Here is a 16,336-nt window from a genome sequence, read left to right as displayed (position 1 = left end):
GAAGCGGTGGGAATGACAATCAGCACCTAGAAATCTGATCCTCAAGAAGAAGAAGGGTGGAGTGCCCACTCAGGGACGAGTCCCTGCTCTAAGTGGAGGAGTTTAAGTATCTCGGGGTCTTGTTCACAAGTGACAGGAGAAGGGAGCAGGAGATCAACAGACCAATTGGTGCTGTGGCTGCAGTGATGCTGACACTGTACAGGTCCATAGTGGTGAAGATAGAGCTGAGTATAAAAGTGAAGCTCTCAATTTATCGGTCAATTTTTGTCTCTACCCTCATCTATGGTCACAAGCTGTGGGTAGTGTCTGAAAGAACAACACTGCGAATACAAGCAGTGGAAAAAGCTTCCTCCGAAGGCTGGCTGGCCTCTCCCAGAGATAGGGCTAGAAGTTTGGTCATCCGGGAGGGCCTCAGAGTAGAGCTGCTGCTCCTTCACATCGAAAGGAGCCAGTTGAGGTGGTTCAGGCATTTGACAAGGATGCCTCCTGGGCGCTTCCTGGGTGAGGTATCCCGGGCATGTCCCACTGGGAGGAGGCCCTGAAGCAGACCCAGAAAATGCTGGAGAGATTATATCTCTTGGCTGGCCTAGGAATGCCTTTGTGTCTCCCCGGACAAACTGGAGGAGGTGGCTTGGGAGAGGGAGGTGTGTAGCTTCTCATAGTAAGATTTATGGCACAGAGGTAACAAACTGTTTTCCTAAAATATACACAAGAGATATTTGGAAATTATAAAAGGTTAAAAAGACTTATTTCCAGAATCCTCAAAGACTGTTCTGATTATTAGAATAAAAACATAGCCAGTTTAATAACCAGATAAGTGTTCATTCAGGCAGAAAACTGCTTCCTGATTCAAAGGTTATTGGTTAGCAACACTGTCTTTAAGAGAAAATGGTAGAGCCACAGACTGATCCCAGAAGATCTGCCTATTCAATGGGCAGCATGGAGGGAACGGTTGTAAGGATGCATTTAATTGATGACTTAGTTTGAAGTGTAGCGGAGGGGGTGAATGAAACAACACACAAAATTCTTTCATCACCATCTGCCTGGGGTCAGCATCCCATCACCTTCCCCAAAGATGAAGAGACGACCAGCTTCCCCACCCCCCTCAGCTCCCTGCATCTTTTCTAGCTCTTGCCCTTTTGCCCCAGTGACCCACGCAGTTCTCAAAGAACACTATGTACTAGATGGATGGATGTACATGTCACGGGGTGAAACGGGACAAGTTATTTAGAGTTTTTATTGTGCATGTTTTGCAATGTTTTATCTGTTTTAATATTTTAATATTGTATATTGGGTTTGTTTGTATGAGCTTTATTGCATGTTTTTATCTTATTTAAATTGAACACCTGTCCTGTAAAGACTCCGCCCCTACCTGATAGCAAACTGATCACACCTGCGAGAGATCCCAGAGAGGCCAATAAGAGGGCCTGGCAGACCATAGAGCAAAGGGGGAGAGAAGGCTTGAGAGAAGGCTTGAGAGGAAGCTGAAAAAAAAAAGCTTGAGAGAAGGCTTGAGAGGAGGAGAGACATGGCATGGTAACCGGTGTGGGCGATGGCCGCGCAGAGCGGCACAGAGGCCCGGCTATAGGCAGCTGGCCAAGGCGTGCGGCAAAGGAGAACGAGACCAGAGATCGCGGACGACCGCGCACTGGAGGGAGTGATCGGAGCTGAGCGGAGAGGTCTGTGTTGGTGTTGACGGGAGGTAGCTCCTCGCCGAGAGACGCCCACGGCAGGGGATAGAGAGGCAGCGGGATGGCGCCTTATGTCCCCGGGACGGCGAGTCTATGGCTACGTGTGTGAAGCACAACACAGTGGTGGGCGGAGTTGGGAGCTCTGCCCATCTGGGGTAAGTCCCGATTCATCCCGTCTAAGACGAACCTCCAGTGGAATTTAAGAATGGTGACTGCCGCTCCCTCCCTTTCTTGAGTGCACCAGAACGTGGAATGCGAGGAGGAAGGCTGGGTTTCCCTCTTTTATTACTACGCTGGATTTCTTAGTTTTTCTGTGACTTTTAGGCCGTGGTGGATTCCACTGGACTTTTAATGTTGTGTTTTATTGTGTTACTCCTTGGCCAAGGTTGTTTTAATTCATTTTACATTTTTAACTATTTAAATATAATAAATTATATTTTTAATCATACAGTTTTAAATTGTGTGCTTTCCCTCGGCGGCTCCACTGCTCAATCCGGTTGGAGGAGGATTTTCTTCCTTCACACAAAACCCACATCTTGGAAATAAAAATTAGCCTTTCCGCTCCGTTACATACACACAGCTGTGTAGCAGTGTTTAAAGAAAAAAAAAAGGTGGATCATAGAAGTGACAGCATGACATCTTTGTTTCTTATTCTGATCATTGTCACTGTTTGCTTTCGGCCTAACAGAATCCAGGCTGCCATTATTCACATGGCTGGTCTTCATCAGTACAATAAACACGTAAATAAAAACAACCAACCAAACACAAAGATATACGTAAAACTCTTAAAAAAACAAACACCTGCTCTGCTGAGATGATCTGTTTTCTCACTTTGGGTAGAAGAAAATGACTGACGTACCCGGTTATTTCGTGTCGTCTACTGCCATCTTGTGTCCAAATTTTGATTGACACACACACACACACACACACGCACACACACAGTGGAGCCATTTTATTGTCGCAAGAACGACAACGCGGCATTAAGAAAAGACAAAAAGACATGATAGCTTTTTTTGTCTCTTTTGTTTTTTAAATTCACGTTAACCTAAACAAAATCTAAAACCTTTAGATTACGGAAGAAAACGACAGCGCTACCTGAAAATAAAAATTTTCTTTCAGATTTTTGGGTTTGTCCATTTGGTAAGATTCTTTTCAAATTATGTTACGCTCCTCACGCATATATTTTTGTTAGTTTTGTTGAGGTAGCTGAGCTACGAGTCTGTATTTAATTTGTCACCTTATTTGTCACTACCAATTTTTAATAATAATAATAATAATAATAATAATAATAATAATAATAATAGCAGAGAAGACGATAAAGAAAATCATTAAAACTAATTAAATGGGAGACAAAGGCCATGACGTTCACCCGGAAGTAGATCTCGTATGGTAGAACGCGCCGTGGCCACTGCAGTAGTTTCTCACACAGCCTGTTAGCCGGTGACAAGCAGAGCACAGGTCAGTGTTTCCTTTTGACAAGATTGGGACAGTAAGCGACAGCTGAGGGAAACTGCTCATCATGAGAAGTGTGCTGATGGTAGCGGAGAAGCCGTCCTTGGCTCAGGCCATTGCCAAAATCCTTTCTAAAGGTGGGTACAGAGTAAAAGCTGTGTCGATCAGCACGCAGTGGAAGTATGGTGGAGCCGAAATGAAATTAGCTTTTGATTAGCTTTGATCGGCTGACCTTTTGGCGTTTGATTGGTTTTTGTTTTGTTTTTGTTGTTTCTTTCTTTGTTTTTTCAGAATACAAGGATTTTTTAAATCTGGGCACTCAGCATATATAAGCCTGGCTGGCCTGCTTGTCTTAATTAGAGTAATCCAAATGATGATCCCAGTGTTGGACTTGATGGTTTGTTTCCTGTGTTTGCCTGTACTGCTAAATGACATAGTATATACAATAGTTAAAGCAGTACTCTCTTTTTTTTTTTTTTTTTTTTTTTTTTTTTTTTTTTTTTTAGACACTCTTAGACTGGATCTCGAATTAAACAGAAAAGTGTTGTGATAACAAGGCTGTCAAAACACTACACATGGACACAGAATTGACACCGTATAATGTAAAGTGTCTCAGATTGCTTTAATGAGCTGTTAACAGGTGTGTAATAACTGATAACCTTTTCAGTGTCTTCTGGAAAACAAGCACAATGAGTGAAATGGGCTATTTCTCAGTAAAACTGATGTGAAAACTATACTTTGTCTAAACAGTGGATGTTGGTGAAGTTTTCCAGTGGCCCAAGTTGACCATAGCATGCTCTGTTGTGTTCAGCTGTGTCTGGAGATGGCACATATACATGCCACAGTGATGAGCTCAAACTCCAGAGAGTAGCTGGCTGAGGGGAAGCAGCTGGGGTTCTTCTTGAGGACTGGCATCCTCAGGGATACGGGGATGGTCTCTAAACCAAATTCACTGTCGAGTCCCCTGCAGGAGTGGCCGGTGTGGCAGCTGGCCTCATGGATGACCTGAGGCACCCGGTTCAAGTCGATGTTTTCCCTGGTGAGAGATGAAGAGTAGGCCTATACTATGAATCTGGATTTGGGCTTATCTGGATTTTCTGTACTACAAAGGTGGTTCACTTCTTACTGAGGTAATTCACCATGGTAACTCATGCTGTGAATCTAACCTGCTCCAGAGCAGGTTAAATTCCAGATTAGAAATCACCACCTACTGGCCAATCAGTTCTCCAGAAAATAGCATCAGCATCCCTGGAAGAGTAGGAAGGTGTTAAGATTTTTAACCTTGTCTAATGTCTTTGTTTCCCCATTGAGCATCAGTAACTCAGACTCACAGACATACGCATGCAACAGCTTTTTTGCAAATATTTGTTTTTTTCATTTGTTATTCTTGAGTTTAGACATTTAAAATACGTAATTCCACTCTTCTAGGGATTTAAGGAATACCGGACTTCATTATTCATTCAGAAGTTTTCTGATGCTAAATTTTCTTTTGTCATTAATCAGCTTTTTCTAATTTAACTTTAAAGACGTTCAGGTACTTTCCAACTTTGAAACTTCTTCTGTGTGAACTTCAGCTTTCAACAGTTTTGCACTTTTGCTTTCAGGTGAATGATTCAGTGTATTTCAGCTCATTCAAGATTTTTTAACTAAATATTCAGCAATTATTACATTTCAGCTCAAACCATTCAGCTGTCAGCATTCACACTGCATTTTCTTCAGGAAATGCATTCTCTAGTTACACCTTGATCTGCAACAAACAAGAGGGATGCCCACGTCTCCCGTATTAGGCTGTGAGCCAGTGAGTTTTATTATTAAATGGATCGAGTTTAAAGATCCAGAGCTCTAATTTGTAGGGCTGCAGCTATCGGATATTCGAGTAATCTATCGATTATTCCATTGATTAATCACATAAGAATAACTTTTTTTGTTATTAATGAGCATTAATAAATATTCAAATTAGAAAAAAACACAGGTCTTTAAGAATGAACTACTCATTGGTTTCCATTTTAGAATTGCAGTGTTTAAAGGTTTAACTGCATACAACATCTCTAAAAAAAATTTGAAATCTTTTTTTTTTTTTTTTAAAGAAACCATAATCTTAAATGCAAAAATATGTAAATAATCTCAAGTACAGACAAAGGTCAAAGTCAAATAAAATAAAATATACAATATATTAAGGCATAAAAAATCTGCCTTTACTCTGTCTTCTTGGAAGGCTTTCCGATGTTAATTGGAGGAATGTTGTTGTGCTGCTGAAAACAGATGTTATGATGGTGTAGGCATTTTTATTAATATTAATTACTGTCCAACCTAACAACCCTCAGCTCATGGCTCAGAGTGTAATGGCTCATTGGCTTGTGAAAAGTGTGGAGTTTTTAAAAAATATACATTTTAATTATAAAAATTAAGATATTTAATTAATACAATAGTTTGTATTATTTCACTTTCGATCTGAAAAATGTTACGAAAGCCTCAACTTCTGCAGACATACTGGAGGTTTTTCTCTGTGTAAAACAAACAGAGAAACAAAAAGCTACAAAAGTTGCTTTTCTTCACAAAGTTTGTGCTTTGATGAAGGAGCTTTTTCTGCTAATTTGTAAAGTTCCAATATGGAGAGATGCTTTTTCATAGTACTAGACTTAACATTGCTGGATAGACCCATCCCATTCAACATTCTCTCAGCCAAGCAGAATCAGCATAAGAGTTTGCGTTGCAGGTTCCAGCACTTACACGTAGCTCCAGGTCGCAATGCTGCGCTCGTTGATGCGGGTGGGCAGGTTGACCAGCTGGCTGTGGTAGTCCTGCAGGCTGTACGTGCAGAAAGATTCGTCCACACACTGGCTGCTCAGTGACAGGGCCACGCACTGATGAAGGGCCAGCAGACACAGCAGAAAGACACGCAGCTGCTGAACACACAGTCAGCGAGTTTATGTTTTGATGGATTGATGAGTTTCTTATCAGTGAACCTAGACACATCACCAAGGTTTCTATACCTTCTAAAGGTGGCAAATGTAATACTGGTCTCCTATGATGGGATAGTTTTTGACTTTAGACTTCCTGTCCTACTTTGTAAGTTTTGGCTTCTTACATTTATTAAAGATTTTAGCGGAAGCCATGCTCATATTTCTTAAGGAAAAATATTATACAGGTGTCAAATATTCTGTCACCTCTAGGTTAAAAAACACGCAGCGCTACTTTTGCCTTGACATAATTTTGGAAGTTGGTTTGAAGTAGATAAGGTCACCCTGTTCAGTTCATCAGGTGTGACTGGGTCCTTTATCTAATTTGTCCACAGAAGGTAAATGGGTCCCACACTGAGCCTGGTTCTGCTAGGAGTCACTTCCTGTTAAAAGATTTCCTCACCACCACTACACTGTGCCTGTTCATGGTGGGTTGTTGAGGTTCTCTCTCTTACATTGTCTGGCTCTCAAGATTGATCACATACAGCGATGTTACAGGGTTGCTCTTTTCTTTTTTTACTGACTTACTTTACTTGAACAACACTCCCTACATTATCAGAGACCCAGCTTTTAATTACTATTATATTAGGAAATCTGGCATAACCTCTTCCTATTGTACAAATTCCTTATTCTGAGCTACTGGTAGATATTGCCAATCAGGTGAATAACATTCCTGTACTGGTCTTTAAAAAATGGACTCACAGAAATGTTGTAGTGGGTTCAGCATACAAATGTTTTTCTTTTTGTAATAGATTCATACACTTAACTTGTGCAGTCAGGATATGCAGATATTTGAACACCGCTATAGATGTCTAATAAAGTATGTATGTAGAAAATAGGGGTGGGATTTTAAAAATTGATTTTCTAATTCAAATCGATTTTAGTTTGAATAATGCAATATCGATTTTTAAATATAAATGTATTTTGCCAGAAACGCCAGAATCTCAGGTTAAACCTCACAAAACTATTCCAACAACCACCAAACGGCTAAAACAGCAATTGAGAGCAGGTGACAAAGCTGACATCTCACACATTTAGAAGCTGCTGGTTTGAACCAGCAGCAAAAGAAGAGCAAAAGTACGCTTCATGTTTGAAAAACATTTTCACTGCTCTCTCACAGTGTGCTCAGAGTACCAGTTTACCATCAATAATCTCTGTTTTCTGCGTTATTTGCTTGCTTTTTACGCACCAGTATACTGTTGATTGCACGCTGTCACCCGCCTTTTTTTTTTTTTTTTTTTTTTTCCCAAACCGACCTCCGATAAGAGAGCCTAATTTCTGCGGTTCAATACCAAAGAAATTTAAGCTTTTACAAAATATGCCTAGGTTGCAAAACACTTGGCTATTTCTCTTATAAAACCTTTGTAACTTTGCTCTGATTTTCAATTCAGCAGCATTGGGTAATGTTCATATACTGACTTGTGGTTTTCTTCAGTTTTTTAACTACTGCAGAATATTTTTAAGGGTTATCTGCTATAAAAACCAGGCCAGGAAAATCTACTTTATTTTTTTCCGTGTTTTATCCTCAGTCACTTTGATAAAAAGGCATCTGCTGTGATGCTTGCACCTCTAAAGTCTTACAATTGTCAGCTTTGTTTTTATACATATATAAAAATATGGATATGTACTGATAAGTAATAAGAATTATAATATTTCTGACTGTCTGAGTCAAAATCGAATCAAATCAGTTATAGAAATCTGTGACGATACCCGGCTCTAATAGAAAATGAATGTTGTTTAATTTTACTAAACTGCAGATTGAATTAAATAGAGTTGAAAGATGTGAAAACACCCATAAATCTACCAGTGTGTTCCTTAAAGCCCATCTGAGTTTAACGTTGCTGTATGTCAGTCGGCATTACTAAAAACCAAAAAGGCAGCATACTTACCTGGAGCTGTTCCATGGCTTGACTGTTTGGCTGGAGTTAGATGCAGTGGAGCTTCTTTTCCTTTCTTTGGTGGTCACTCTGTTCTTTGGCTTGGAGTCGATCTGTGAACTGTTTCTGGACCTACCTCTATATATGTGCCCTGTTCTTGGCTGGATTTCTGCTTGTGTATGTGTGCATTGTTGATTGGGTTGTTCACCTCAAAGAGGCTGGGGTAGCTGTGTCTGTGTAGGGGGTGGGGAATATATTAGTTACTGTCATAATAGTTTGCGTACTGTCATTATAATTCAGCCTTGAGAGAGTCATTTTATTCATAAGGACATCAGCCTGTACCAGAAATTTCAGGTAAGCAGGGAGAGGACGCTTGCTCACGACCACTTTGGCCTCGTGCTAATGGCTGCTTCTATGACTCATCAGCAATTAGACTACAGTATGAGAGAACAAAAAAGTGAAGTAACTTTTCTGTAAAGTTTTTGACTGTGATTCAGAAGTTCATTTTTAAATCGATTTTTAAATGTAAAATGCTCAGTAGAAAAAAATGCAAAACAAATCATTTATTAATTCAGTTCAGTTTTATTTATACAGCACCCAGTCACAACAACAGTCACCTCAAGGCACTTTATGTGGTAAGGTAGACCTTACACCATAAAGACCCCAAACTAATACATCAAGACAAGTAACTGTATTGCTGAAGATAAATATTGGCATTAAATTGAAATATGGTATGATATGCTGATGAAGGATTTAGGGAACAAATATCTCTCTCTGTCTCTCTCTGTGTCTCTCGCGCTATATATATATATATATATATATATATATATAGATATATATAGAGATATATAGAGATATATATATATATAATATAGATAGATAGATATAGAGAGATATATATATATATATATAATAGAGATATATAGAGAGAGATAGATAGATAGATTCTTCGATACCCAACATCCACAATGACGGCGAAACAACTAGTAGCTCAGTGTTCCAACATTCGAAAGAAGGGACTGCTCTCACAGCTAGAGATTGACGAGGTACAACATAAATGCTACAGCAAGGGGGAGCCAGGACGCCAGGTCAGGGGGGAGATATCATCTCCCCCACCTGAGATTGGGTACCAAGCCCCAAGTGCGATAGGAGAAGGATCGTTGAGTGCGAGAGGAACTGACCTGAAAGATAGGATCATGGCCAAGCTTGAAACCTGGACCCCCCGTAGCCGGTTACCAAGATTACGTGAAGTACCCTCAGAAGGTCTGCTAGATGATGTTAATGCAGCACTACGGACAATACCTACAGCCACGATTACCGACACTAACAAGCTGATCTACAATACGGCAGCAGTGATCAGTGAGATGCTTGGCTACAAGTTGAACAGCCACAAGGGGCAGTACCCTCCATGGAGAAGGAGGCTAGAGGCTAAGATCAAAGTAGCATGGAGGTAGGTTAGCCAACTATCGGAGTTGCAGAAAGGCGCGATGAGGAAGGTGCCTAAGAAGTACAGGAAGCTGTCTATACCTGAGGCCTTGGAAACTGCCAAGCAAAGACTCACAGCCTTGGCCAGCCGCTTGAGGAGGTACACCAGAGAGATAGAAGGCAAGAGAATAAACCAGCTGTTCTCCACGGAACCAGCCAAGGTGTACTCTCAGTGGCAAGGGAAAAACAACATGAGAACAGCACCACCAAGGTTGGAGGCAGAACAATACTGGAAGAGCATATGGGAGTAGGACGCAACCCATAACGGCAATGCTCAGTGGCTAGTGGATCTGAGGGCAGACCACAGGGACCTCCCCGAACAGGGTCCAGTAACCATCACAGTGGCAGATATCCAAGAAAGTGTCTCCAGTATGAAGAGTTGGACAGCACCAGGCCCTGACATGGTTTACGCCTACTGGCTGAAGAATCTGACTGCACTCCACGAGCGCCTGGCAGCACAAATGAACCAGCTGCTAGTTGACGGGAGACACCCGGAATGGCTAACTGAAGGCCGGACAGTCCTGATCCTCAAGGACCCCCAGAAGGGACCGGTCCCCTCCAACTACTGACCAATAACCTGCCTCAGCACCACATGGAAGCTCCTGTCAGGCATCATAGCGGCTAAGATGAACAGGCACATGGGTCAATACATGAGCGGGGCACAGAAAGGGATGGGCAAGAATACCAGAGGCACAAAACACCAGTTACTGGCAGACCAAGCAGTCAGCCGAGACTGCAGGACCAGACTGACCAACCTGTGCACTGCCTGGATTGATTATAAGAAGGCCTATGACTCAATGCCCCACACCTGGATCCTGGAATGCCTAGAACTATATAAGATCAACAGGACTCTGAGAGCCTTCATCAGGAACTCAACAGGGATGTGGTGGACAACACTGGTGGCCAACCTCAAGCCCATAGCACAAGTCACCATCAAGTGCGGGATCTACCAAGGAGATGCTCTGTCCCCACTACTGTTCTGTATAGGCCTTAACCCCCTCAGTGACATAATTGACAAGACTGGCTACGGATACCGACTACAGAATGGAGCAGTTGTCAGCCACCTCCTGTACATGGATGACATCAAGCTGTATGCCAAGAGTGAACGAGACATCAATTCACTGATCCACACCACCAGGATATACAGCAATGACATCGGAATGTTGTTCGGGCTGGAGAAGTGTAGTCGGATGGTAACAAAGGGAGGGAAGGTAGTCAGAACGGAGGAGATCAAACTACCAGAAGGCAACATTGCAGACATAGAGGACATTTACAAGTACCTGGGGATCCCGCAGGCGAATGGGAACCATGAAGAGGCCGCTAGGAAAGCTGCAACCACCAAGTACCTGCAGAGGGTCAGGCAAGTCCTGAGGAGTCAGCTGAACAGTAAGAACAAGATCCGGGCTATCAACACCTACGCCCTGCCCGTGATCAGGTACCCTGTTTGGGTAATAGGCTGGCCAAAGGAGGAGTTCCACTCCAAGCCACTGACATCAAGACAAGAAATCTCCTTACCATGCATGGAGGGTTTCACCCCAAGTCCAGCACCCTGAGGCTGTGCGCTAAGCAGAAGGAAGGGGGCCGGGACTGGTGAGTGTCAGCACCACAGTCCAGGATGAGACAAGGAACATCCACGAATACATCAGTAAGATGGCCCTAACTGACCGCGTGTTCAGTGAATATCTCTATTCACTGAACATCCTCACTGAACATGAGGAGGAAGAGGAGGCAACACCATGGAAGGGCAAGCCCCTGCACGGTATGTACCACTGGCAGATAGTGGAGGTGGCTGATATCCAGAAATCCTACTAGTGGCTGGACAAAGCCGGACTGAAAGACAGCATGGAGGCACTAATCATGGCAGCACAGGAACAAGCTCTGAGCACAAGATCCATAGAGGCTGGGGTCTATCACACCAGGCAAGACCCCAGGTGCGGGCTATGTAAAGATGCCCCTGAGACAATCCAGCACATAATAGCACGGTGCAAGATGCTAGCAGGCAGGGCATACATGGAATGCCATAACCAAGTGGCTGGCATACTATACAGAAACATCTGTGCCGAGTATAACCTGGAAGTCCCGAGGTCACCTAGGGTGGTGGTGAAAAAAGGTATTTTGTGCTTATACCATGTAAAAATTGTAAAATAAAAAATGTGATAACATCAAATGAAATAAACAAAAGTCTAGATAGTGACTTTAAAAACCACTGACTAAGAACAGTTACACGTATCAGACCTTCTCAAAAATATTTGCGTTGCTCTTTATGTGCTGGGAATTTTAAACAACAACAAACGACAAAAAGTGGTAAAATGAAAACAGTGCCAATTTCAGATGGTGCCTGCAAAACCCCTGAACGAAAATGGTCACATCAGAGGTATTAGAGCATCTCAAAACAATTTAAATCATGATTGTTCTTTATGTTTTAGATTTTGGTGTGTGGGGAGACATTGACATGTGGAGTTTAAAACACTCTTCATAATATCTTCTAATATGGTCAGTAAATCAGTCAGGCTCTACATCCCAGATAGAACTACAAGACAGCATCAGTACATGTTGAAAATATACCGGGACGAAGTGAATAACATACATGTGTGAGTATAGAAGAAAGAAAATCAATAGTAAAAGTCAAGAGCCAGATAAAATGAGGAGAAAGCAGAACAGAGAAACAGTTGACAGTGTCGCAGAAGATCCTCATCTCATGACTTCAGCTAGACTGGCAGTGCAGACACATCTCACTCCAAGCTGTCACCTGGTTGGAGAAAGAGCACTGCAGATGTGATGTTGGCTTTTCAAGTGTTGATGAAGAAGTATAGAGTAGATCTGAAGGAACTTCACTTTGTGGATGAAGATGCTGACAGACTAACTATGGAACTGCATGAGGATGGGTGGTAAGGGTGGTGCAAGATATGTATGAGGGCAGATTGGTGATTACATCAGAGAAGTGCTCTGAGCCACTTCTTGTTTGCAGTGATGATGGACAGACTGACAGATGAGCTCAGACAGAAGTGTCTGTGGACTGTGATGTTTGCAAACACGTTGTGATCTGTAGTGAGAGTGGGGAGCAGGTGGACAAGATCTTGGAGAGTTTGGAGGTATGGTCTTGAAATTCCTATACAGTCTGGAGTGAAGACCATACCTCCAAACTCTCCAAGCCCATAGAAGAAAACAGAATGCAGGGTCGTGGAGGACATGCAGAGAGTTGGTGTGACAGAGGAGGATGCTAGAGATAGGATGAGATGGGATCTCCATAAAAGGAGCAGCAAAATGACGGTGTAGGTGTTGACTTGCCAATTAAAATTCATCTGCTGTTTGAGCTGTTAAATTTGTATTAAGGCTTCTGGTTTTTTAACATGAACATTGAAATGTTTTGAATGACCTTATCTGTTTGTAATTATAATAAGATAACCGTGTAGCCTTTTTCATGCCTAATTTGCTCTCCTTTTTCTTTAGGAAACTGTACAAGTCGCAAGGGGCTCAATGGCGCATGCTCAGTGCACGAATACACCGGCATTTTCCAGGGCCAAACTGTACACTTTAAGATGACTTCTGTTTGTGGGCATGTGATGAGTCTCGATTTTATTGGTGGGTATCCTCCATGTTAGGTCTTGCTCAGCCTTGATCTAAATTTTCACTGTTTTTTTTCACTTCCTAATTTTACATGGGAGGAGTAATTAAAACAGATTATTAGGGACAGTGTTATAAAATAATACAGTTCAAAACACCACAACTTATTGGTGTCAGATAATGAAGGGGTTATTTTCTGTGAAGCACCATTGTATAAAAAAACCAAGTGTCAATCATTGTATTGTAGTACACTGCAGTGATCAAGTGATATGAACTGTATGGCTGATATCGGTCCACAGCAATAGTGTAGTGAATGTGAAGGATGTTGCACTTTTTCTTTATTTTCCAGGGAAATATAACAACTGGGACAAAGTAGACCCTGCAGAACTCTTTAGTAAAGCTCCTACTGAAAAGAAGGAGGCCAACCCTAAACTCAATATGGTCAAGTTTCTTCAGGTAGGTTGACCCATTAATTGGCTTTACAATACATTGGTACTAGTTATTATGTGATTTCTTATTTTAATCAGATTAGAGTCTGGACTTTGATTAGTCACTCCAAAACCTATTTGGCTTTTTTTTTTTTTTTTTTTAGCTGTTCAGATGTAGACTTACTGGTGTATTATTATGTTATCGATCTTGATGTAGTGTCTTTCCCTAATGTAAAGTGCCTTGAATGGTTTTGGATCATTGTCCTGTGGAATAACCCAACTGAGCAATACTTTTGAAGTTTTGGAGTTGGAGTTCAGTTGTAGGTTTTTTTCTATGTGTGGATAATAGCTCTCACCGTGGTTCACTTGAGTCCCAGAGCCTGAGAAATGACTTTGTTTCTGGGTGCCACAATAAAAAAAAAAAAACATTATGTGTTGCTTTTTGAGATCTTTTAGCCTACTTGGTTTTATTTAAAAGATCTCTTGATTCAGTAGATCTGGCACTAATCAGGCTATCTGGCTAATCAAATTAAACTCAGCTTTCCAAAATGTAGTTAATCACATTTAATTCACTATCAACAAACGGGCCAGGTATATTTGATAGATTTTGTTCCCTTAATAAATGAAATCATCATTTTAAAACTGCACTTTGTATTTATTTCAGGTTTTCTCTTTCTAATATAATTCTTTTGAAGATTTGAAACGTGTCACAGTTGCACAGCATACTAACAAATTTGGGAGGGTGCAAATATGTTTTCACTGCACTGCATTGTTAACCCTAAGTTTGTGGTATCATGTCAGGTTGAAGCCAGAGGCAGTGACTGTGTGGTTTTGTGGTTGGACTGTGACAAAGAAGGAGAGAACATATGTTTCGAGGTAATGCTGGTCACCACATCTGTTTCTTATTAGTACTCTCTATTAACATAAGGCTTTCAAACTTTTTGATAAAACTTATAGTTGCAGCTGTATCAGATGGCCTACAGCCATCCTTTAGTGACCTGGTACATGCTCAAGCTGCTGTCATTTAATTTTTGTGTGCTCTTTCTAGTTTTGTCCTGTTCGTGTTCTTGATCTTTTTGTGCTGTTTGTTTCTGTGTTCTGCCTCACCTGTAATTCTCTTCAAGGTGCTGGATGCCATTCAGCCAGTGATGAATAAGGGAAGTGCCAGGAGTGTTTACCGTGCCAAATTCAGCTCCATTACTGACACTGACATCTGGAATGCTATGAACCGCCTTGGAGAGCCCAATCACAATGAAGCTCTGTCAGTAGATGCACGGCAAGAGCTGGATCTGCGTATTGGCTGTGCCTTCACCCGGTACACTGCTCTCTTCACCCACACACAGCTGTCTACTGATGTAGAAGGTTTCAAAATTACAATTCAAATAAATACCCTGGTGATACTGGAGCCTCATTGTCTCATCTCTCTATATACTGTACTGTATGTAGCAGAGATGACAATAAAGTTTACTTTGACTTTGACTTTGATTTCTCACGTAAGCTCAGAATTGTGTGATTAATCAAGCAGAAGAGGAAGGTTAGTTAAATACCACACTTTCAAACTGCACTAATTTAAAAAAAAAAAAGGGTCCCAAACTCAAAATACCACAGAGCACTGTTTTTGTGTGATTTCACCTCCATCCAAAGCTTAGTTCATCTGGTCAGAAGTTTATGAAATTCCAGAATCTTTGAAAACATGGTTGATTACAGCTGATCAAAGATATTTATACTGTTCATTTAAGGTTTTTTTCTTGACTAAACTAATTTTCAGGTTCCAAACAAAGTATTTTCAAGGGAAATATGGCAATCTAGACTCTTCGTTAATCTCCTTTGGTCCGTGCCAGACCCCAACACTTGGCTTCTGTGTGGAACGCCATGACAAGATCCAGTCCTTTAAACCAGAGACTTACTGGGTCATCCAGGCAAAGGTAAACCATGACCTCAGTTTCTTGCCACACTGTCAAAGATTCCTTTGTGGTGTGCGGTATTGACAGAAATTATGTGCTTTGTTCAGGTTTTTAAAGGAAAGGAGAGTCCACTGACACTGGACTGGAACAGAGTTAGGGTCTTTGACAGAGAGGTGGGTCAAATGTTTGTCAACCTGGCGAAAACATCCAGGGATGCGCAGGTGAGTGCAAAAACCAGACTTTGTGGTTTGTAGATAATATTTTTTTATTGTACATGTGCTGTCTGACATTATGAAGGTCATGATTATTATTCCGTTTCCTGTTTCACCAAATATTAAATTAACTACAAAGACAAACGTCTGCTTTATAAAACATTTTCCAGTCAATCTGAATTATAATAAATTTAGGTCAGCTTGCTTAAGCAGGTGTCTGCTCTCTCTCACAGGTGGAGTTGGTGAGTAAGAAGGAGAAGACCAAGCAGAGGCCTCAAGCCTTAAACACAGTGGAGATGTTGAGAGTGGCTAGTTCTGCCTTAGGTATTTACATATGTATATTTACATTTACAGCTATTTATATTTACTTTTTCATGAGCTGTCATTTCTCCTGAGCATAGAAATACACTGAGGGGATGGGTTTGTGGTTTTTCATGAGTCATGGATAGGAAAAACAATAGTTTTTTTTCTTGTTTTGGTTTGTTTAATCTTTATGAAGTTTGAACTAAGAATGTTAAGCTTGATTAGATGAAACTGACTCAAATATAATTGAACACGTTTGGTTCCCTGGTGATTCTAAATTGATGCATGTGTTGATGCAGGATGTGTTTTATGGATATGTGGTGTAGTGTAAAGTATTTTGAGTGATCGGAATAGGATATCCTTGGTGTATCTACTAGGAGGCTGAGGGGTATCCACTACTTTTAGCTACTGTGTTACGCACCGTGAGTTAAAGTGTAACCAAATGTGCTTTATAAATAAA

General features: G+C 41.3%; 1 protein-coding gene across 4 annotated transcripts in view; it reads left to right on the top strand.

Moving 5' to 3' along the window:
• Nucleotides 1-2,718: 2,718 nt before the first annotated feature.
• The window catches only part of top3b (DNA topoisomerase III beta), a 30,061-nt gene continuing 16,443 nt past the window's right edge, over nucleotides 2,719-16,336 (top strand). The window contains exons 1-8 of one of the 4 annotated variants that reach the window (XM_040050074.1): nucleotides 2,719-2,831; nucleotides 12,916-13,047; nucleotides 13,379-13,485; nucleotides 14,259-14,333; nucleotides 14,582-14,772; nucleotides 15,226-15,382; nucleotides 15,469-15,582; nucleotides 15,807-15,897. In XM_040050074.1, the coding sequence (XP_039906008.1) occupies nucleotides 13,005-13,047; nucleotides 13,379-13,485; nucleotides 14,259-14,333; nucleotides 14,582-14,772; nucleotides 15,226-15,382; nucleotides 15,469-15,582; nucleotides 15,807-15,897 (778 nt within the window). In that variant the 5' untranslated portion in view covers nucleotides 2,719-2,831; nucleotides 12,916-13,004. Of the gene's footprint in view, nucleotides 2,832-3,062; nucleotides 3,281-4,069; nucleotides 4,183-4,253; nucleotides 4,274-12,915; nucleotides 13,048-13,378; nucleotides 13,486-14,258; nucleotides 14,334-14,581; nucleotides 14,773-15,225; nucleotides 15,383-15,468; nucleotides 15,583-15,806; nucleotides 15,898-16,336 lie in introns of those variants that run through there. The other 3 variants (XM_040050072.1, XM_040050073.1, XM_040050075.1) reach the window with 3 other exon arrangements.

The sequence above is a fragment of the Simochromis diagramma genome, unplaced genomic scaffold (assembly GCF_900408965.1).
Source record: "Simochromis diagramma unplaced genomic scaffold, fSimDia1.1 OVJJ01000159.1, whole genome shotgun sequence".
Classification (NCBI taxonomy): domain Eukaryota; kingdom Metazoa; phylum Chordata; class Actinopteri; order Cichliformes; family Cichlidae; genus Simochromis; species Simochromis diagramma.
The sequence above is the reverse complement of the archived record's forward strand: the minus strand, read 5'-3'. Positions and strand labels throughout refer to the sequence as shown.